At 40.7% G+C, this 21,463-nt stretch overlaps 13 protein-coding genes across 13 annotated transcripts; all 13 read left to right on the forward strand.

Annotated features, from left to right (window-relative positions):
* Positions 1–75: 75 nt before the first annotated feature.
* Positions 76–4,953, forward strand: LSM04_000165 (uncharacterized protein; the record flags this gene model as incomplete). The annotated part of the gene is made up of 1 exon (XM_067338572.1): positions 76–4,953. The coding sequence occupies one exon, from the start codon at positions 76–78 to the stop codon at positions 4,951–4,953; it is 4,878 nt and encodes a 1,625-aa protein (XP_067188596.1).
* Positions 4,954–5,366: 413 nt separating this feature from the next.
* LSM04_002732 (uncharacterized protein) lies at positions 5,367–5,750 on the forward strand (the record flags this gene model as incomplete). Its single annotated transcript, XM_067338573.1, has 1 exon — positions 5,367–5,750. One exon carries the CDS (start codon positions 5,367–5,369, stop codon positions 5,748–5,750), a length of 384 nt encoding a protein of 127 aa, XP_067188650.1.
* A 434-nt stretch (positions 5,751–6,184) lies between these two features.
* Positions 6,185–6,535, forward strand: LSM04_001420 (Cytochrome b5-like heme/steroid binding domain; the record flags this gene model as incomplete). The annotated part of the gene is made up of 1 exon (XM_067338574.1): positions 6,185–6,535. One exon carries the CDS (start codon positions 6,185–6,187, stop codon positions 6,533–6,535), a length of 351 nt encoding a protein of 116 aa, XP_067188629.1.
* A 604-nt stretch (positions 6,536–7,139) lies between these two features.
* On the forward strand, positions 7,140–9,617 carry LSM04_007109 (2OGFeDO; the record flags this gene model as incomplete). Its single annotated transcript, XM_067338575.1, has 1 exon — positions 7,140–9,617. The coding sequence occupies one exon, from the start codon at positions 7,140–7,142 to the stop codon at positions 9,615–9,617; it is 2,478 nt and encodes an 825-aa protein (XP_067188743.1).
* A 283-nt stretch (positions 9,618–9,900) lies between these two features.
* LSM04_005341 (Rhodanese-like domain) lies at positions 9,901–10,317 on the forward strand (the record flags this gene model as incomplete). Its single annotated transcript, XM_067338576.1, has 1 exon — positions 9,901–10,317. The coding sequence occupies one exon, from the start codon at positions 9,901–9,903 to the stop codon at positions 10,315–10,317; it is 417 nt and encodes a 138-aa protein (XP_067188701.1).
* Positions 10,318–10,529: 212 nt separating this feature from the next.
* Positions 10,530–10,967, forward strand: LSM04_002216 (Rhodanese-like domain; the record flags this gene model as incomplete). Its single annotated transcript, XM_067338577.1, has 1 exon — positions 10,530–10,967. One exon carries the CDS (start codon positions 10,530–10,532, stop codon positions 10,965–10,967), a length of 438 nt encoding a protein of 145 aa, XP_067188641.1.
* A 487-nt stretch (positions 10,968–11,454) lies between these two features.
* LSM04_008637 (Rhodanese-like domain) lies at positions 11,455–11,868 on the forward strand (the record flags this gene model as incomplete). The annotated part of the gene is made up of 1 exon (XM_067338579.1): positions 11,455–11,868. One exon carries the CDS (start codon positions 11,455–11,457, stop codon positions 11,866–11,868), a length of 414 nt encoding a protein of 137 aa, XP_067188776.1.
* A 385-nt stretch (positions 11,869–12,253) lies between these two features.
* LSM04_008947 (DnaJ domain) lies at positions 12,254–13,300 on the forward strand (the record flags this gene model as incomplete). The annotated part of the gene is made up of 1 exon (XM_067338580.1): positions 12,254–13,300. One exon carries the CDS (start codon positions 12,254–12,256, stop codon positions 13,298–13,300), a length of 1,047 nt encoding a protein of 348 aa, XP_067188783.1.
* Positions 13,301–13,528: 228 nt separating this feature from the next.
* LSM04_008366 (uncharacterized protein) lies at positions 13,529–13,924 on the forward strand (the record flags this gene model as incomplete). Its single annotated transcript, XM_067338581.1, has 1 exon — positions 13,529–13,924. One exon carries the CDS (start codon positions 13,529–13,531, stop codon positions 13,922–13,924), a length of 396 nt encoding a protein of 131 aa, XP_067188772.1.
* Positions 13,925–14,194: 270 nt separating this feature from the next.
* On the forward strand, positions 14,195–14,953 carry LSM04_004444 (Ubiquinone biosynthesis protein Coq4; the record flags this gene model as incomplete). The annotated part of the gene is made up of 1 exon (XM_067338582.1): positions 14,195–14,953. One exon carries the CDS (start codon positions 14,195–14,197, stop codon positions 14,951–14,953), a length of 759 nt encoding a protein of 252 aa, XP_067188675.1.
* Positions 14,954–15,313: 360 nt separating this feature from the next.
* LSM04_000239 (uncharacterized protein) lies at positions 15,314–15,703 on the forward strand (the record flags this gene model as incomplete). Its single annotated transcript, XM_067338583.1, has 1 exon — positions 15,314–15,703. One exon carries the CDS (start codon positions 15,314–15,316, stop codon positions 15,701–15,703), a length of 390 nt encoding a protein of 129 aa, XP_067188598.1.
* A 741-nt stretch (positions 15,704–16,444) lies between these two features.
* LSM04_006509 (SET domain) lies at positions 16,445–18,055 on the forward strand (the record flags this gene model as incomplete). Its single annotated transcript, XM_067338584.1, has 1 exon — positions 16,445–18,055. The coding sequence occupies one exon, from the start codon at positions 16,445–16,447 to the stop codon at positions 18,053–18,055; it is 1,611 nt and encodes a 536-aa protein (XP_067188726.1).
* Positions 18,056–18,457: 402 nt separating this feature from the next.
* LSM04_003081 (uncharacterized protein) lies at positions 18,458–20,383 on the forward strand (the record flags this gene model as incomplete). Its single annotated transcript, XM_067338585.1, has 1 exon — positions 18,458–20,383. The coding sequence occupies one exon, from the start codon at positions 18,458–18,460 to the stop codon at positions 20,381–20,383; it is 1,926 nt and encodes a 641-aa protein (XP_067188653.1).
* Between the last annotated feature and the right edge of the window lie 1,080 nt (positions 20,384–21,463).

A 21,463-nucleotide genomic window follows, 5' to 3' on the forward strand; every position in this document is an offset into this window, starting at 1 on the left:
TTTTTTCTCTCATCCATTTTTTTTTTTTTACGTTCGCTTAAAGTAAAAGGGGGTAAAAGAATCAGGGAGCTGTAAATGGTGCTTATTCTCTCACTCGAGCAAAGTGAGGGAAATCGCAGGACTGATAACAAGAATGAGAGATACCAAGTAGGGGTTTTCAAAAGGCGTCTCGCAGTTTTCTACGACAGTCGACAAGGACCACCCGAACTTGAAGATGTGGAGGTGGCCAGTCAAGACATATCACTTGATGAACATCCCTCGTATCCATTCTTCGTAACCTCCTTTGATGGGTTTATAGATGGTACAAAAGAGGAACTAAGTCCAAAGACGAGTGAGGAGCCAGAGGTGTTGGAAATTCTCATGGCGGATATAAGTGCACGTGTTGCCGAGCGAGAGAATGTCACCATAATTAACCGCGGTTTTCAGGCCGATAAATTTTTGGAGAGGGTTCTTAGATCACTTCAAAAAAGTATTGAAGAATCTGCTGAGAATGCTATGCAAATTGTTGCTGATGAGATTGCTAAAGAAAAACAAATGCAACGTCTTTTACAATTAGAGAATGAAACGAGCATGCATTTTCAAAGGGCGTACGCCACTACAACTGAAGATGATGAGGTGTTGAGGGAAGGTACTGGACTTTGTTTAAAGTTAACACGGAGTTTACGACAATTGAAAAAGAAAAATTTTTCCTTACTTGCTTCAGGAAATCGAGCCGCAGAAAGATTTACCTTGTTGACAGCTGCACATCACGGTGAATTGGTGCCACCATGTACAGAGGGATCTTGTCTTACGCCAGAAGATTTTATAACAATGCCACCTCAACGACTTCCACAAAATAGAGTTCCATCTCATGGAAGGATTTCAAGTGCAAGAAATTCTTACTTTAACTCACGCTTTCAAAGAAGATCAACGCTTAGCGCGTTAAGTGTGCTTGAATTTAATGAGGAAGCAACTGTTGAACCTCTTAAAGGCAATGGATGGGGAAAAGAAATCCACCACTATGTTTTTAATGGAGAAAATTCTCTAATGGCACTTCCAGGAATACCAAAATTTGAAGATGTTGTAAAGGGTTTTACAGTAGATTTCTGGTTTAGAAGAGATACGGGTGAAAAAGCTGAAAAACGTGTTTTCCTTCATATAATGGATGGTCAACGTGCAGATCTTGGTCAGTTGTTTCAGATAAGTTTGATACAATATGAAGAGATGAGTGAGGCAATTTGTATATACGTTCGTGATGGTACTAATCGTGTATTGGAATGTTTAATGCCACTAAGGACCCATATAAATCAAGTAGGAGATGAAGAACCTTTTCATCATTTTATGCTTACTGTTTTGAGTCTTGAAGAAAGTAACTTGGAATGCTTTTTGGATGGTCAACGAAGAACGTTACAAATCGTACAGCAAGAATACCCCATTCTTTTCAATCAGTGGCCTCACCGATTATTTGTTGGCGGATATTTAGATGAATCCAATACTCCAACTTGTGTATTTCACGGAGCAATTTTTGAAGTACGATTTTTAGTAACTACTGATAAGGGATTTACACCTGTCGTTCGATGGCCATTACTTGTAGAAGATGGAAAACTAAAAGAGATGACACATACTATTCCAGCAGAACATCATGAAACGTTATTAAATCTTGAGAAGCAAGTGGATAAACCACCACGTTGTGCACCTTCTTTGGACGGAAATCTTGTCGTTAATTTGGGTACCTTGGGTATTCTTGGAGAGTTGATGTATAATTGGAGGTTAGAAATTCGATTCCGAACGGATGTTAATAATCGTACAATGAGTTTAATTGGTGTGACAGACCGGCAATGTAGAATGCAAGAGTTTGGTGTTGTATTAAATGCTGAGCCTGTATTTGGTAAAGAACGACTTCGTTTTCATGAATTTAACATTACTTTATATCTGGTTGACGCATTTGGTGCTTGCTGTTCAGCGTTATTACGAGGGAGTGAACATCAAAATTTAATGGATGGTCAATGGCACACATTGGTATGGAAGTGTGTGGACAGTGAAGCGAATACCTACCGAGTAAAGGTAGATGGGGTGGTACAGGAACTACTTTATTTGGTGAGAGAAGGACCGAGAAGATTTTTACCTTTTGTAGATTGGGTCTGTCTTGGTGGACATAATACACGTAATTACAAAGTTCGAAGACCTTTCTACGGTGAAATTGGACGTTTTTTTATGTCTGTTCGTGGTGTTCCACTTGCTACACTAAATATGGACGAAGGTCCTGGTGCCTATGTGTTACAAGATGCCTCAGGTAGACATAATCATGGTCTTTTAATTAATCCACTTGCTAATGCTATACGACGTAATGATGTTTTGTGGTTTCCACATATGGAAGAGACTCTCCTTGAGGGAACTGATGTATCTGGAAAAGGTGAAATCATTATTCATAAAAATAACGATGTTTCACTGGCAGCTGTTGTTTTTACTTGTGATTTCAATGCCGCAGGAGTTACACGTGAAGTGGTGTATGATGTTTTTGGAGGAACTGCCGTGGAATTAGAGGTAGTAGAGCAACATATCTCCGATAATCGACCTCAGTGGAAAACTTGGAGAGCCCTACCCAATAGTTGTTTCAAGCAAGTAGAATCTCTTGTACAGCTTGAGGAAGTAATCAACAGTACACTTTCTACTGAATTACCTATTGGTCATTTCATGTTTGTTATCCGAATAGGTGACTGTTATGTAACTTTATTAAATTTGTATGGTCCTGTACTTCCACCAGATGCAAGATATAGTGCCAGTATGCTTAAATGGCAATACGGTTACGCAATTTCAGGTACTAAAGGACGACGGGAACTTTTGCTTAATCAAATGATACAGGGAGTTGAGAGTATTCTTTTAATTGATACATTAACCCCTTTTACTACCGCAAAGTTGGGTCCATTAAATTCCGGGGGAAAAAGTATCGTGACAGAAGATATAATTAAATCTTTGCAAAACAGTGGGAAACCGTGGTACCTCTCTGCTGTACTTCATAATCACCTCCTTAATGCTGAGTTTGGTTCTAGTCTTCATATCATTCATCACTTTCCTGAACGTCTCTCAGCTGATGAAGCAGCGTCTATTGCATTATTTAACAAGCGGCTCTATAATGGATCTAAAGAAAAGGCATCCATAATGATACAAAGAAATTGGAGAGCACGACAAGCACGTCAAGAAGTTATGCGATTAAATGCTGAAAAAGAAATACGAGAACGAAAAGTGGAGGAAATAACGGCCTTACGTCTAAATCCCATGGTACAAGCGAAGAAAAAACTCTTTGCCCTTCTCATTACACTTCATCAAATTGATTCGGAAGCTATTCCTTCTATAAGTGATGACGCACATGAATTAGCTGCAGTTCTGGTAAAACAAGGGTATGAAGTTACACATTTACCTAACGCTGATAGAGCTACTTTAATGAAAGCTCTTTCAGATATTGATGAAGATGTATCAAGTTTTATCTATATCAGTGGATACGGTGGATTAATGGGTGTACATCAACCTCCACTTATTTCTTTACATAGCCTTCATATAATGATTTCAGAAGGTGCAAATCGTGCTACTATTGAAGAAGAATATGGTATAACTTATCGGAGAATTCGGAAAGAGTTCTTGGAAGAGTATCCACAACCAAAGGTAAAAAAAGCAAAGCGTAAGAATAATGCTGCACCTAGCAAGAAGGCGATTCAAGAAGCGGAAATGGCGGCTCGTCATAGAGAAGAAATATTCCGTATGACAGTTGCAGAAATTGATAGGGATGAAGAAAGTTTACGTAAAGCATTTTCAGAAGAATACGATACAGAAGTACTAATGATCATAAGAGAAATGAAACTGGCTATTGAAGCTACAATTGAATATGAACGTGTATACAAGAAAGATCCTTTAGGGGTTCAATTTGTTCTCCCATGTGAGGATAAACTTATTGAACCATATGCGAATACTGTTTATACTGTGGAAGAATTATTACACATTGCTCTACACCGTCATATGACTCCAGTAGGGTTACAACGAATAGTTGCTATGGATTTGGAACCTATTACACCAATGTCTTGTGGTTTTGCATGTGTAGCTAGTAGCACAGGCTACACACTTCGTTTTCCATATCAGCCACAACAACGCCGTGTTATATCAGACTATCTCCGAAAAGCATTTGAAGGTCGTTTACCACGCATTTCAGCAAATACCAGATATGCAGTATTAAAAGGAGGGATAGAGACAGAGGCTAATGAAAGAGACTGGAGGTCATTTGCAACATATTTGGTGTCAAAGATGCAGTCTATATGTAGTAAAGAGGCATATGAAGAGTTACGTGAAGAACTTGATCGTGAGGTACCTTTTACTGCAGAACTTATTCCTGTACGTAATATTTCTTTGGATTCTGATGTAAGAGATAAGCTTCGCCGCGAAAGGGATGCAAAGGAAATAAATGTTATTATGCGTTACGCTGTTGGGAGCTCACAAGTGCAATCAGATATGTTTAGTCTATTTAGGGATATAATTACTTTTGGTGGACCTCTTAAGGAAATTGTATTCAGGAACACTATTTACGTTGTCTTTACACGCAACAATAAAGGCATTGATGGCCTTGTCAAGGAAGCATTCATTGGGGAAGTTGAGAAGTGTCGTCCATCAGGATGCAAACTTACTATAAGCGTCGATGTCACTGCTGGGGGTGTACGTATTGTTTTCAACAGCACAGACTCCAGTGATAAGATGTACATAACACAATGGATAAATGGCATTGTAGTGCGGAGCCTTACGTGGCAACTTCCAGTTAGCTCGTTTTTTGGTTACCGTACATTGGATGTAGGTGTTGTTGAGTATCTCTATGAGGTGAAGAGTACTTGTTCGGTGCGCAAGTTTCGTCAATTACAGAAACAGCAACATGAGCAACCTGTACCAGCCCCGTATATTCGTTTTCTGGGTTGCGAAGATCTATCCTCGTCGTAGGGAGAGAAAAATAGTACAAATGTAAAGGATTTTGTTAGGCCATGACATGTAGAGTGTGAGTTGCCATATCCAGCTCTTAAGACTGGGGAGAGAGTGTCATTTTTTTTTTTTGCTCTCTTTGTTTTTTTTTATTCTGTTGCCCTTCTGGAATTATCGGTTGTGTTGCGAAAGAGAGACCTATTTCCTCTCCTTTTTGTTTCTTTCTGTTTTCTTTTGTTTTTTTTTTTCTTTTTTTTTGACCCCTTACACAAATAAAAAAAATCCAATTGTACAGTCGCACAAAAGACACACACACATAAAGGCGCAGAAGCACAAAAGTAAGAAGGAAAAAAAACATAAGAAGGAGAAATTGAACAAAAAAAAAGAAAAAAGAAAAATAACTTGCAGGTGGATTGTGATTACTATTTTGCGTGATGAAGCTCGTGCGGCGGGCGCGAAAGAGTATTCGCGAGCGGCGAATGAAGGCGTGCATGCGAGATCTTAGCGCCAATCTCGAGCGGGTGGAGATGCGCGTCTACCGGCAGCAGAAACAGCAGCGGCAGCGGGCGGCCGGTCTGCGCCCCGACACGCCCGTCCCGGCGGATGTCCTGCGGGGAAAAATGAATGCGGAGCTGCACGCCATCGAGTGCCGCCTGCACCGCGAGGCCGGACTGCCGCCTCCCCCGCCGCTCCACCCGCAGCTGCAGGGCGGTGGGCAGGAGGGGCGACGGGGCACAGGCACTCGGCGGATCGGCTTTCTCGAGTTTGGCGCCATCACACAGGCCGTACTGCAACGCCATAGCAGTCATCCCAACTAGGGCGCCTAAGAGAATCATTTCTTTACGTGTAACAGCAACAGCATAATCACAGATACGAAAGGAAAGAAATAAAAGAAAGGAAAAAAAAACAAAGCTGTGGTTTGATTTTTCTTCGAGTTTCTTCTTTGGCGGTTGCTGCATGGCTGCATATTGATTGGACTTCACATGTTTATTTATCCCCCGTTCCTTCTTCTTCGGTTTTCCTTTTATTATTATTATTATTATTATTATTATTATTATTATTATTATTATTATTATTATTATTATTATTATTATTATTATTATTATTATTATTATTTATTTATTTATTTATTTATTTATTTATTTATTTTTCGCTTCTGCGAATAAAATCATCAGGTCCCTCGTATTTTTACGTCTCTTTCTTTTTGAAGGAAATTCGCTAGAGATATTTACTTTAACATCTTGAACACACAATGTCTAAAGTCTTTTCTCTGACTGAGGTGGCAAGGCACAACAAGGAAGAGGACCTATGGCTTATCATAAACAAGAAAGTATATGATGTCACAAAGTTCGTTGATGCCCATCCTGGTGGTGTGGACACTCTTACGGCCACAGCAGGAAGAGATGGTACTGATGACTTTAACTCTGTTGGCCACAGTGACTCAGCAAAGGAGGAACTGAATAAGTACTACATTGGTGAATTAGATCCAAACGATGTCGCAGCCCTTAAACCACCTGTACATGGCACCAAGAGCAGTTTTTCATGTTTCGCAATTGTAATTGTGCTCATTGCCATTGTTATTTATCTTATCTTTTCTCCTTAATTAAATATTTGCTTCGTACTGTGTGTTTTTTCTGTTTAAATTGGGATTTTTTTGTTTTTTACATCGTTACTGTACCAGAAGTGGAAACGCCCCGGTGAGTTCCACATGAAACGCTTGTAATGTGGTATTTTTTTTTTTCATTCCTTATTTTTCTCAGAGCAGGTGATTCCTAGACATCGCTACCCATTTAAAGGGATGTTTCCGTCTTTTCTTTTCCCTACTTTGGTAACCTTCATAGATTCCCTTGGTGGAATAATCATCATGTATACATGTATTAATATATATATATATATATATATATATACCTATATATTATTTGCAATCTTTTTTTTCGTTTTTCTTTGGGGGGGTTGAGGCGCATAATATCAAGTTTGGTCACAGGGAGTGGCTGTGTGGGGGTAAAAACAAAATAAGAGGCTAAAAGGAAATAATTAGAAGCATAGAGTCTCTTATATAGTCTCACTCGTTTACTCACACACGTATATATATATATATATATATATATATATATATATATATAGGGAAAGAGAGAGAAAAAGAGAAAGCGATAATAAAGAACTTGGTGACTGTTACAATAAACGAGGAAAATTGATTTAATCACAGGATGCAGAAACCGAGTAAGAGGAAATCTGGCGCGAATGAGAATGTTTTAATGGGGAAACTAAAGAAGGAACACCTTGAAGGTACCGAATTTGCTTCTCCCAGAAGTACACCTCGGACGCCAGAGGAAGTCGAGAAGGCATACGCCGAGGCTGTGAAGAAGCATCCATTCCATGATAACGCAGACCATACTGTTGATTTTTATGGTTCCAGTATTTTTAGAGACTCTAAGGGAGCGGTTTGTGGTGTATTGTTGCCTGGAGCCCTTCCAGCGTTCGCTGCTGCTATGGCTGCAAATGTCTTGCGTCCTGCAGCGAGTAAAACTTCTCTTCGATCAAATATGTATGGAGGACAATCACCACTTAGTGGTATTGCTGGATATTTTGACTACCGAGGATCCCCTGTTGAGTTAAAGTGTCGTAAAACGTCTTTTACATGTGAGCATATCGAATCTTGGCCTGATGTTTTCCCTATGATTGAATATATAAGTGCTGTCTACAAGGCTCTTTTCCCAAAGCAATGGGCTGCACAAAATGCAGCAGTTCCTGATATTGTACGCATTCATGGATCTCCTTTTTCTACCTTAACTATTAACCAGCGTTTTCGCACAGCTTCTCATACAGATACCGGTGATTTCGATATGGGTTATGGTGTATTGACAGTACTTGAAGGCAACTTTAAAGGTCTCTCTTTAGCACTTGATGATTTTGGTGTGTGTTTTCGCATGCAGCCAAGAGATGTTCTCCTTTTCAACACTCATTTTTTTCATTCTAACACAGAACCTGAAATAAATAATCCTAATGATTATTGGGACCGTTTGACGTGTGTCTTTTATTACAGGGCCGCGTTAGGAGAACCAGGATGTGTTGCAGAGTACGCACGTCGTCTTCAACGTGCTAAGGAAATTGGGGCTTCTCCTCCTCCTGTTGTAGACACTATTATTCAGAAAGATAATGGTGATAATTTCAACAAACCTGCACCAGTGTTTTCTGTACCACTTACACCTTTCAATGGTGCAGCGGGACTTTGCTCTCTGCAAAACTGTGCCTCTAAACTTTTGCGACTGCATGAATTGTTATTGGATAAACCAGAATTAGAGATTCTCTTGTTTGGTGAACCACTCTTCAGTAAGGATGGTTTGCCATGTCGCCCAATCGAGCAACTTATTCCTGTACATCCTCCAGTTGTCGTGAAACCACCAAATATAGGATGGTTCAGCGATACAAGCACACTTTTAAAATTTGCCAAAGAAAAAGAGTATATTTTTGAAGAAAAAAATTTGGAAAAGGAATTTGGACCAGAACTTATGAACATGTGGAAGCGAAGTAGAGGTCATTGGCTAAAACTTGTCAAAATAGACTGGGATCGGCTGTTGCGAAATAATCCAGATCGTACAAATTTTACATGGAATAATACCTCTTCAATGAATGCCGCCTTTTTTGACCTTTGTGAAGTAGCGAAAGAAGTTATGTTGGGATTATTAAACAAGGAAGCACCATCAAAGGAAGAGGAACAATTTTTCTGGTTTTTGTTTGCAGTACATTTGAATTACGCTTGTGTTCATGAAAATGGTATGCCGTGTGAAGCTATAAGTATGCGTAAACTAAATGTTAAATTAAAGGATTTTCATTTTGGTGGAACCAGGTATTTGAAGGACATGCCACCAGAGGAGCAGCAACGGCGTTTGGAGAGACGACGACTGATTGAAGAAGCACGTCGTCGAGGTGTCTCTGCACGTGAGAAATACGTAAGTGGCTGGTTGCAGAATGATTCCTTTGACTACCAACAGGAAGAAAAAATAATTGATTTTAAGGAAAAAGGATGGATATCTCCAGAAGAGCATGTACAACAGTTAAAGCTAAAACCATGTGGGGATGCTGCAAAGGCGGCAAGCTTAACGGAAAACATTAATCTTCTCGTTGTTTTACCCCGACCTGCACCGTCTGGAGAGTGTGCAACCCCCAAAATTCCTTCAATGACTTCAGAGGAAGTAAAACGACTGATGATGAATCCTGCAGCTCAACGTCTCTTAGTGGGTGAGTGCCGTAATGTTCTCCCTTCGTCTCCTCTTACATTTAATGGTGTGACAATTACTTTCATCTTAGATGGTGATGAAATTGGAGATTCTCAGTTTGATTTTATTATTCTTCAACATGTAATTGCTGCTATTGAATCTGATGAAGAAGCGGAATTACGTGTGAATTACTGGTCCTCACGTGCTAATTATTGTATTTTTGTTTTAGAGACAGATCTACTGGATCGACGTCATTATTTGCTGCTAAATGCTGTACGAGTTGAATATCAAGAAGTTGCTGAGGCATGCTTCAGTACCCTGTATGCTGCAGCGTATTCAACAAAATCTATTCATCTAAGAACAACACCATTTTTCACTGCCCTAAACAAGGGCAATAATGTGGAAATGCGCTACAAATTTAAGGGATCTCCTTTAAATATTGTGGCTTTCCTTCTCCGTAGTAATTAACCCTCTTATTGGGATCCTATTTGTTTTACTTTTTATTAATTCTGTGCGTTTTGTGCATAATGTGTCTCATCCATTATGTTTCTGCGCATCCAACGCTATCAAAAGAAAATAAAACGAAAGAAAAAAAAAGACGTAGACAGCAGTAAATATTAGACATATCTGTATTTCTTTTTATTATTACTGGTACTGTTATTATTTTTATTTTTTATTTTATTTTTTCTATTGTTTCATTTAGTTTTTTTTATTTTTCTCTCTGAGTTTGGTTACGTCTCTTAGTGTTTCTATGTGTTATCTTCTCTTCTCTTTTCTTCTTGACAGGCAAGGTAATAGACGTGGCATCATGCAGCACCTTAATTACCAATCCATGAAGGCTATTGTTTCCAGTAAACTGAAGGGTCATATGTGTGGTACAAATCTCATCGATGTACGTGAAACAGAAGAAGTAAAGGCTAGTGGTACGATTCCTCTATCAATTAATGTTCCACTCGGCGTGCTGGAAAAGGCGTTGGAGAGAGAACAGGAATATTTCCTACAACACTTTGATGCCCCTAAGCCACCGCCAGGTGATACCTTGATAGTATTCTGCAAGGCGGGTTCTCGTGCAGCGAAGGCATCGGATGTAGCGGTGCATTGTGGGTATAAAAGAACAAAATTTTATCCTGGAGGCTGGGATGAGTGGTCAAAATACTCAAAGGAGTGAACAGAAGATGTGATGTCACAGGTCCACGCTCTTCTTCCCCCATCTTCTCACAGTCTTATATTTGTCAATTAAACCGGAATGAAACGAAAGGCATAAAAAAGTTACCCGGGTTTTATTTTATTTATGGGTTTTTTTTTCTTTCTTTTTTTTTCTTACCTTTCCCCCCTCCCCTCCTTTTCCTCTCTTTTACTTTCCTTTCGCACCGAAAGGAAATGTTTGGCCTAACTCGGTTTCTGCAGATGCACGTCACTGCAGAGCAGGTGGCGGCGGTGGTGCGGGCGAAGCTTGGCGGCAGTCCGGCTGTAGAGAACACACTTCTCGTAGATGTACGCTCCACAGGTGAGGTCGCGGCAACGGGTGTGATTCCAACAGCAGTGAATATACCTCTCAAGATGCTCGAAGTGGTTTTAGGCGATGACGTGGACGAGGAAGAGTTTGTGGAAACATTTGGTGTTCCAAAACCGCAAAAAGGGAAGACGCAAATGGTATTCTACTGCGCGCATGGTGTGCGATCATCCATCGCAACAGAGATTGCAGAGGGACTTGGTTATAGCGGTACAAGAAACTTTCCAGGCAGCTTTTCTGAGTGGGAAAACTGCTACAGTAAATCTTTTCCAGCTGAAGACACAAAACCAAAGAAAACACCGTAGATTTTTTTTGCTCCCATCTTTTCTCTTGACAGTTGGTATATTGTAAACAATTAATCGAGAAAAAAAACAAGCATGTTGATGAAAGGAGACTTCTTCATTATACTTTCTTGAAGAGCTACTGAATCCTAGACCACACTCGGAGAACGTTAGAAGCAAAAAAAAAAAATCATGCAAAAAGAAAATATTGAGAAGGCGCAACAAGAAAAAGAGGAGTTATTAGCGTCTTCATTTAAATACAACGGCAGATCTTTGCGAACGTTTTTCCGCCTTATATTGAACAAAGTGCGAATTGATGCGCTTATCCTATTTTATCTTTTTCTACCATTGCTTTTATTTCCACCGTTTTTTTGTTTTTGTTTTTGTTTCCCCCTTCTATTTCTTTATCTTTCCATACATTTTTTTATTACTTTTTTTCGTGCTTCCGCACTGGTTTTTTCCTTTTCTTTTTCTTTCTCCTTTCTATATTTTATCAGATTGAAAGTTAAAAATGGGTCAAAGTAAATCTTTTGAAGGTTTGGAAGATTCGAGAGTGCTTAACCTCTTCGAAATGGAAGCACTCGTAAGGAGCAAAAAAGAGAGAAAAAACAGTGATGTATTCATTGTTGATGTGCGGGATAAGTTTGAGGTGGAAGAGTACGGCACTATACCGTTTTCTCTCCACATCCCGTTATCAGAAATTCGTCGCGCATTTCGAATGAGCGAAAGTGAATTTAGAGGAAGGTACAACTCACGCATGCCCCGTAAAAGTGATAAACTGGTTTTCTACGACCAACGAAATGGCCGAGCTGCAACAGCGGTAGAAGTTGTAAATACATTTGGTTTCGTAAAAGCAACCTACTTCAGTGGTGGGTTTAGCGAATGGATTAAAAAGAGAGAGCAAGCCGTCGATGAGGATCTCTAACTACTTTTGTTTTTTTTTTTTTACTGTTATTTCGTTATTACGATTGTTATTTCCATTTTTTAATGGGAAAAGCATATCATTTTATTTATGTTTTTTTTTTTTCAGTTGGCATTATTGTTGTCTTTTTCTTGTATGTATTTATGTGTATATGTGGTGTGGTACTATTTCTCTCTCTTTTAAGCAAATTAGGTACATTGTTTCTAAAGATACCTTTCATTTTTTTTATTTTTTAATCGAGGTACGTCTTATCTTGCTTCTTTTTCCTCTGGCATCCCCTATATATATATATATATATATATACGCATACGTGTTCTTAATTATTTCCTTATTTCTCTCTTTATTTATCTTCTTCACGAACAAGTGCAGTTGTTTCCCTTGAAGAGGTATGCGTAGTAGAACTGCATTCAGGGGTATCTTTGGGTTCCCCAACTGTGGGGCTCTTTTGTTGCAGCAGCGACGAACAGCTACGCAAATGCCATCAGAAGAAGAAGTTCGAAGTGCCTACGCAGCACTAGGCGTCGCCACTTCCTCTCCATTTCAAGATGTGAAGAAACGATATGTAGAACTTGCGAAACAACATCACCCCGACGTTAACGGCGGGAGTGCGACTGACGCGTCTAAACGCATGGTTAATATTAACAACGCCTACGCCACAATAAGTCGGTTTCACAAAGCGGGCGGTGTACTACCTGGTAGCTATCGGCCTTCTTCCAATAACAAAAACAGCAACAGTTCACATGCTTACTACACCACAAGTGATGAACCATATCAGCCGTGGCACGAGGATCTCAACCCTCTCATTTATGAAATGATGTGGGATGAGATGCGTCGACAGGCTGGGGGTGAGGGGCATGCGCGGAGAGCTCCTTATGAAAGTAAACGGCGTCAAAACTACCAACAGCAAAACCATCAACATAATCATCATAATCATAATTATCAACATCAAAATGGCTCAGATACGTCAAAAAGTGGACAGAAAAAGTCTCATGATGAGAACCGTCGTCGACCAAAGGGTAGTACTCACCGGAAGACAACAACGTGGCCTGATGCAGATCTAAATGCGATGGTAAATATGTATCAAGACGGGAAAAGTTTCGAATTTATCGCCAACGCATTAGGGAAGAAAACACCTGATGTTGTCGCGGAATTTAATCGTTGGAGTGAAGATAATAGGCGATCACCACGTCCAGCACAACGGAGACAAAGAGGTTACTATTATGCAGAGTCTCCTGATATAGATTTTACAGACTTCACCGACGACCTTGAGGATCCATACGGATATGGTTTTGATGAAAATGAGTACGTGGACCCAGAAGAAGTCTTCTTCGATGGCGGTGCAATTCCGTTTAATGGCGGGCATTACATGAGTGGACACCGTCCACGGCGCGGTGGTGGTCGTGGGAGACACGGGTTGAATAATCGCCAGTGGTGACAATATTTTCACGAAATCATTGCTTTTCTACAATGAGTTTCAGTTACATTCACCTCGTGTAAAGGAGAAGTTTGGATTGTTTCTTTATTTGTTTTCTATCATGATCCCAAACGTTTATTCCGCATTCGTTTCTTTTTTGAATTTTTCAGTATAGGATCGTGTGTTTTTTTTCTGTTTTTTTTTTCTCTTATTTTTGCGTATAACAGGAGGGTGATTGAAAGGAGGGGAATGCTGAGACTGACAGCTCGGCGACTTGCGAAGGAGGTGACATATGTGGAGATTTGGGAACACTTTAAACGGTTTGGCGATGCGAAAGGTTCTGATATTGTTAGTTGCCGCTTACTGTGCTCTGACGATGTGGCAGCGCAACTCAATTCAAAGGTAAAGATGCGGTACTTGCTGGAGCAGTTTCTTGTAAAAAATTCAGGAGTAGGCGGTACAGGTGGTGAACAGCAGCGTTGGTGGACTGGGGACTTCTCGCGTAGTGTAAATGGCGACCGCCGTGTTGTGACGGAATTGCTGTTAAATGATGGTTGGAAATTGGTGGGTGTAAATAATTGTGTGTCTGAGCGGGAGTGGCTCATTACAACAATGACATTTCTACGGGATAGCGGCGGTGTGTAGAGAGATGAATGAAACCCATTGCATCCCTCTTGGCTTCATACCTTTCTGACTTTCCAGATATTCCACGTCTAAATTTATGCAAACAATATGCGTTTTTTTTTTTTTTATTGTTGTTGTTGTTTGGTTTTCTTGTCTGTTTTTTTTTTTTTTCTTTACCGTTGAGGTTTTCTCTACCATTGCTGATCTTTTAATTATCAACGTTTCTTTATCCTTATTTTTTTATTTACTATTTCATTATCTTGCCTCTTCAGTGCATTATTTTAGCAATAAATGCTAGCACCAGGTATGAAGTTTATTGGCGGGATCGCCGGTGCTGCCAAATCACTGCCATCCTTTCTTACCGCCAGCGCAACTGCTATTTGGGATCCTACAAATGGCGACGCTGTTGCTGCTGTTGGCGAGATGACTGCATCACTAGCATTAGAGCATATGAAACAGACCATGATGGCAGAACGCAGCGGTCGAATGATCTTAAAGAATCAGCCATATGTTACAGATGAGACACTCAAGTTTGCCAATCAACAAGCCCCAGGTACATTTGGGTATCGTTACTCCCTTTATATGAATTATAATCATTTTCTACCAAGCGGTCGTGCACCTGTTAAACATATTGCAGACCCAACACTTGCGTATGTAATGCGGCGTTACCGTGAGACGCATGACTTTTTGCATGCCTGTACTGGTTGTGGTCGTACGGTGGAAGAGGAACTTGCGGTAAAGCTTCTGGAGTGGCGGCATACACATCTCCCGCTGGGGATCCTCGCCGTGCTTGGTGGTATGCCATCTCTTAGCACGCAACAGATGCGAAATATGTCACTGTATTATGAATGGGCGGAGCTGAATGCCCCTGATCAGCGGCATAATGGCCGACACATCCCATGCCTTCTTAACGTTCATTGGGAATCATACCTCGATAGGCCATTTGAGGAGCTACTGGAGGAAGTTGGCATCACTCCAATTGACGTTTTTTTACGAGAACGCCGGAGTGAAGAAACACCTGGAAAAAACAATGCTACCAAAACCGTGTGACACATTGTGTTTTCCCTTATCAGTGTTTGTTTAGTAAGAAACATGCTTCGTTATATATTGCATAAGTCTGTAGATCAATTTTTTGTAAATCTTCTCTTTTTTTGGAGGAGGGAGGGGAGGGGAGTGTTTTTTTTTTTTTTGCTTCGGTCTGTATATTCAGCTTTGTATTCCGTTTTTTTTTTTATTATTACTATTATTATTATTATTATTATTATTATTATTTTGTTTCTCCGTCTTCTTCTCCTTTTCTGTTTCTTTTTATTTTCACTTTGTATACTCATTGCATTTTCCTTCCTGTCCCTCAATTCTCGTGATATATTTCCTCTTGTAGACGTGTTTTGATTGCTTTGTACCCGAACGATGAGCGCGGAGCGACTGAAGGCGCTGCGTGAGTTGTCCACGCTGCTGAAGGAGAAGGCCGAAGTGCCGGCGGGTCTGTGGGAGGAGGCCGGCATGCGAGTGGGGGCCCGCCTGAAGGACGTTGAGAAGGAGATCGTCGCGCTGAAGAAGAGCGTCTCGGTGGGTATCAAGACGCGGGCGGTGGAGGAGCAGCAGGCGGCTCTCGAGGAGGAGGCCCGCCGTCAGGGCCTCAGCGTGGAGGAACTGCTCGGCAAACAGCAGGAGGAGCGGGAGTTCAATCTGCAGCTCAAGCGGGCACGCGAACGGGCACGTGAGGAGGGACGGGTGAAGAAGGAGGTCCAGCGACAGACTGACATGGGCGATCATGACCTGACCGTGGATTATGTGTAAGGATAGCTCAGGGAGTTGTTGTGGTTGTTAGTTTTCCTCTTTGTTTGCTTGTTTTTTTATTTATTTTTGTACGATAACAAAAGAAAAAAACGAAACTGGAAGGGTGGGGCGAATGGAAAGAAATAAAAGAAGACAAGCAAATCGGGGGCCAAGTCGAGGATAGTTTGGACAAAAAAAAGAGGAAGGAAAACACCTACAGGAGCAGTGAACGTGCAGCTTGTCTCTCTGCGTTATGGTCTTCTGACCAGAACGTCATTCAACTGATATAAAAGTGTTAAACAGGTTAAGTGTATATTTTATCTATAGGATCTGTGCTTTTGTATACGTTTTTTTTTTCTGCACTAAATCGTGAAAAAGATGATCTTGTAGTGGTATATGCGAAAACAATTTTTTTAATTCCTTTTCTCGTAAAGGAGATTGAGAGAAATTGCAGGAATTCCTCAGATGGAGGTGGCGGGGGTACGCAAAAAAAAAAGGAAAGAGAGAGAACGTCAAATTAACATTCATCCTGATTTTAACGCATCATCCCTTTTTGTTTCTTTATTATTATTATTATTATTATTATTATTATTATTATTATTATTATTATTATTATTATTATTATTATACCCTACTAATAAGTGTTTCTTTTTTTTTCTGTGGCGATAGTCCATTCTTCATCACTTGTTTCTCTTACCGTAACAGCAGCAGCAGCAGTACCAGTGACGGTATCCTGAGAAGGAGAAGAATATAAGGAGCAGCATGCATTCATGCCGAATTGTACTGTCTTTAGGTGTGTGGGTAAGTGGACTAGGAGTACGCAGTGATGCAGTATCACAGGAACTGCGCTCACATCCGGCGAGTAAAGGCAATGGAGTGAAAACGCAAGTGCGATGTGTAGTGGCAAAACGTGACATCTGTAGAGGTGAACGACTTTGTGTAGTGCCTGAATCTCACATCCTGCACGGTGAACACGCCGCTCAGTTTCTACAACGTGCTACGGCTCAGTCTTCTCTGGCTAGTTTCACCGAGTTACAACGGTGTTTGTCTAGCATTCCTGGTGACCCATCTCTTCTCTCAACCCGCGATCCGTTGCTGATAACACTTGCCGTGTACGCACTCAAGTATGGTGGTGTCCGACATCCACTGGTAGATTGGGCTGCATGCCTTCCACCGCGTGTGCCGCCAATAGGAATGTTGTTACTGCAAGAACAATTGGGAACAGTTCCCTTTGAACCACTGCAACGCCGTCTGCGCATTGGCGAACATACAGCAGCATTACCAGAGGCGGATGCGAATGCACCAGCTGTTTCAGCAGAGCTGATGCTACAAGCCGCCGAGCAATATGGCATTGAAAATGTTGGGAAACCACAGACTGAAGTAGTTGCATCGCAAGCGTTAATGACGGCGTTTCACCGCGGAGTGCGTCACCCATTGACGCAGCGTCAACACGAAGCGGCCAATGCACCACGTCGCCACATTACGTCACTGGCTGCACAACAATTACTGCAGTTTGAGGAATCTCTCCAGAGAAATGCACTCACATCACTCCTCACATGTGTCAGTCCGGGCAGCTGTAAAGACGAGGACAGCGAGGTGACAGAACGTACTATGGAACAACTGAGATGGTCACACTTTATGGTGCGATCCCGATCGGTAAATCTGCAGCCGCAGCGGCGACAACGACCGCAGGTGGCGTTGGTACCGTTCCTTGACATGTTGAATCATTCTGCACGTGATGCAAATGTGGCTTACCAGTACCGACCCGGTACAGGTGTCGTTATCGTCGCATCACGCTCTATTAATACATCAGAGGAGCTGACACTTAACTATGGTGATTACAAACAACGTGGTTGTATCTTTTCCCAGACAGCAGCAAGTGGTGTGGGTCTTGGAGAAGAAGACGGTGAGACAACAATGCGTCGTATTGAGTCTCGCCAAATGAGGGAATGGGATTACACCACAGACGATGATGATGATAACAATGTTGATCGCGTTGAGGAAGCCCCATTTGGTCACGGTCTCCAAAAATTTTCACAAACATTTGGCGAGAAGCACCTCCCAGAGAAGAAGAATGTGAAAAATAATGAAAAAGAAATGGAAATGGAAGAGGAGGCACGATTAGAGGCGGCATGGATGTGGCGTTTCGGTTTTCCACGCAGCAGAGATGAAAAGTCGTACATCGCGTCGCGGCTTTGGAGTAAAGGGCTGCGCCGCCGCATTGCACAGTTAACAGATGTGCGCAGAAAGGGAAGACCGGGTGAGTTTGTTATTGGTGTACCAGAGGGCTTGCAACACCTACGGGAGCAGCGGGAGCGGTTGGAGCGGGAACGTTTTGCTGGTTCCACGGTGTTTCCTCCACAGAATGTGTGAGTAATGCCAAGGGGTAGAAGTATGAAGTATTATATTCTTTTTACTTTCTGCCATGACATTTTATTCTTGTTGATTTTCTCTTGTTGCTTATTGGACGTTTCGGAGACAGAAAAAAAGAAAGAGAAAGGAAGGGTGCATATATACAGATACATGTGTATGTATACATTGCATACCTACAAACGTAAAAGAAAACATTCACTTATTCATCTGTGTAAATCTGCATACCTTCATTATCTTTTTTTTCCCTTTGTTGATTTTTTTTTTTTTGTACTCCTTTGCAATTTTCTATCATGAGGCGCACAAAAGAAAAAAAAACAGCGAATAAGCAAGTGACCAAGAGGGGAAAAAGTATTTTAACCGTAGAAGCAAGGTGTTAGAAGTGTAGATTCCACTGTTGTGGGTATGGAATACTGGACGCGATCCGCTGATAGAAACTCTTTAGACAGCATTGGTGTAGCGTATGATGAAACTCTCGCAAGTCCAACAGCTGATGTAAATGCAGTAGAGCGTACAAGGCGTGTGCATATGGTGACACGTCATGTAGCATCTGAGTCACCTCCACAAGTGGGAACATATAATGATCGTGACTGGCTTAGTCTAACAGATGATTTAACAACAACAGATACCACTGGTTTCACTAGTTCATCACGACAGATTAGTGGTTTTTCAGTGCATTACCGTGGTGATGATACACCTGGGTTTACTTTTAGTGGTAGACCTGCAGATGTTGTTTGTTTTCGTTCATGTATTTCATACCATACACATAGGTCAGGAAGAGGGGTGGTAGTACCAGAACAAACTGGTCCTTTTAATGCAGAAGTGTTGTGTATTATTTTGTTGTATATTGCTGTGGATATGCGTGAAATCCTACAGGTGAGTCACACTTGTCGCTTCTGGCGTTTCTATGCAAATTATGCACCTCATTGGACATATTTTCGTCGTATTGATTGGGGACGGCGTATAAAAGATTTACCAAATTATATCCGTAAAGTTGTAGTAAAACCAAAAATTGTTTCACAAGCAGAATATTTTCGAGAACGTAGAAAAATTCAAGCGGTACAACGGCGTGAGGAATTTATGGGTACAGCACGACACGTAAGGTGGTGTATTGCCATTGCCGTTCTTAGCGCTGTTGCTTGTGCATCTAACTTTGTTGTTTCATACTTTTTAGGTTTTTTTTCAACTGTATTAACTAGTGATGAGTTAGTTGGTGGTGTAACATTCACACTTATGCTGGTGATGGTAATACTAGAAATTACTATTGTGATTATTCCTCTTGGTGGTGCAGCATCACCATCGGAGAAACAGAACATGATGCGTCTTCTCGCATGGGGATTATTTTTGTTACTTACCGGGTGTATGTTTGGCACAATGTCAGCCCTAGCAATGTCGCGTGTGCGGAGTAATGGGCATATTCTTGATGGTACAGAGATAGATCTCACAATGAATGCGGAATGTAGTGTAGTTGATTTGCGTACTGAGCCATCCTTTGCTTATCTGCCAGCTATGCTTAATGATTTGCGTTGGCGTCCCCTTACGATGGATCCTACGGAGAAGGTATTTCTTCCATATTGTATTTCAAAACGGGATGAAGCGAATAAAACTATGTGCTATGTATTTTTATTTTTTGATAGCATGTACAATTCAGCTATCTTTAATGATACAGAAGCAATGGTAACTAAAAATATTGGGACACGTACTGCACTGGGTTTTGATCCCATCGGCAACAGCACTGGTGCATGGTGTGCCTTACTTGGCCGTCCTCAAGTTGTGGCAGTTACAGAGTTAATATATGAAGGTGTTAAGAAGGAACGTGATAGGTTGTATCCAGATGCTGTTTACACAAATGCGGCTCATCGACCACAGAAAACTGGAAGATTTAGTTATCAATGCAGTGTAAATTATGCACGTGTTGCAACGGAGGAACCACCAGATTCTACAGATATTTGGTATAAAAATGGACGCCCTTGGAGACAGCATTATGTGCCACTTTTGACAAATAATATCCGATTACGAGAATCGTTTAAAGAGGAACATAAGCATTTCTTGAACTACGCTTCATTTTGCTATATAGCCGCCTCAGTCTTGTGGGGTGTGATGTTGGTCTCACAGTGTATCGTGAGAGAAAATGCACTTGTAGTACTTGGTTTGACGACTACTTTTACCCTTGTTCTTATGAATCCTATTGTACTCCTGTTTTCAGGTTTGTTGTGCGCGAAGCTCCCAGACCATTTTTTCATGTGTAGCGAAGAAACAGGAGGTTCAATGATTGGTGGGGGTCTTTTTATCAGTGCATTTCTTCTTGCCATTTACGTGTGCTTTCACTGAAATAAATAAGGAAGTTTTACTCAGTATTTTTTTTTTTTTGAGAAAAAAGAAAAGAATGGAGTAAGCGTTCTAGAAATTCAGGCAAAGAGAAGACCTGTTGATAGTTTCCTCTGTAACTATCTTGAAAATAGGGATGTGTTCTTCGTCCGTAGTAGGTTTATTATTATTATTATTATTATTATTATTATTATTATTATTATTATTATTATTATTATTATTATTATTCACATCCTGTGCTTCACATTATTACCACTAAATCAGAGTTTCTATTGTTCCATGAAGAAGAGCGGTCGATGTGTTAAGAGACCTTTGTTATATGATGTTAAACTCACCGATACCAACTTGTCTCGATTATGAGTTAATATTGTTGCTATTTCTCCTACTACATCAGACGGATGTTTCGTAATGTGTTTTGCCGTTAGGGGTTTATATATATATTTCCCCTTTCTTTTGGTTAACACATATTTTTGCGTTACTATCTCTTCTTGTATGCTCTATATTTTATGAGAATCATCGCTTTTCTTCGCCATTGTATGAAGAGATTGTAAGTTATTCAAGCCTCAATGGGTAGGTGGTGCACCAGAGACCCCTCAAAAAAAAAAAACTACTGGTGTTTTTACGGGTCTCAATTGGAAACGAGGAGAGAGCAAAGTCACTTGCGGCTGTTGTTAAGTTTCTCCATTTTGACTTTGCTGATACTGCATATGCTGCTACTGGCACTTTCTAAAAAAAAACTACGACCTGCAGAAAATATATTTCCTCTGGTAGTGGTAGTAGAAGCATTAACAGTCAAAGAAAGAGAGAAGTTTGTAAATGGGGTTTGGCGTACTTTTACTAAAGTGTATTGTGGCAAAGCGAAATCAGGTCTGATAACCATCTAATTGTATGGTAGTACGGTATTCCTTCTATTGGTAGAGGATCTCACTGTTTGGCACGTTTTTTTTCTTTTTTCTTTTACCTTTTTGAATTGGTACTTTTTTCTATTGTATTTTTATGTATGGATTAGTTGCAATTTTTGTTCTTCTCTTTATATCCCTCATTTGCCATGCTAACAATGCGCGGTTAATATAAACACCCCAA

The sequence above is a fragment of the Trypanosoma melophagium genome (genome assembly GCF_022059095.1).
Source record: "Trypanosoma melophagium isolate St. Kilda chromosome Unknown ctg35segment0, whole genome shotgun sequence".
In the NCBI taxonomy this organism is placed as follows: domain Eukaryota; phylum Euglenozoa; class Kinetoplastea; order Trypanosomatida; family Trypanosomatidae; genus Trypanosoma; species Trypanosoma melophagium.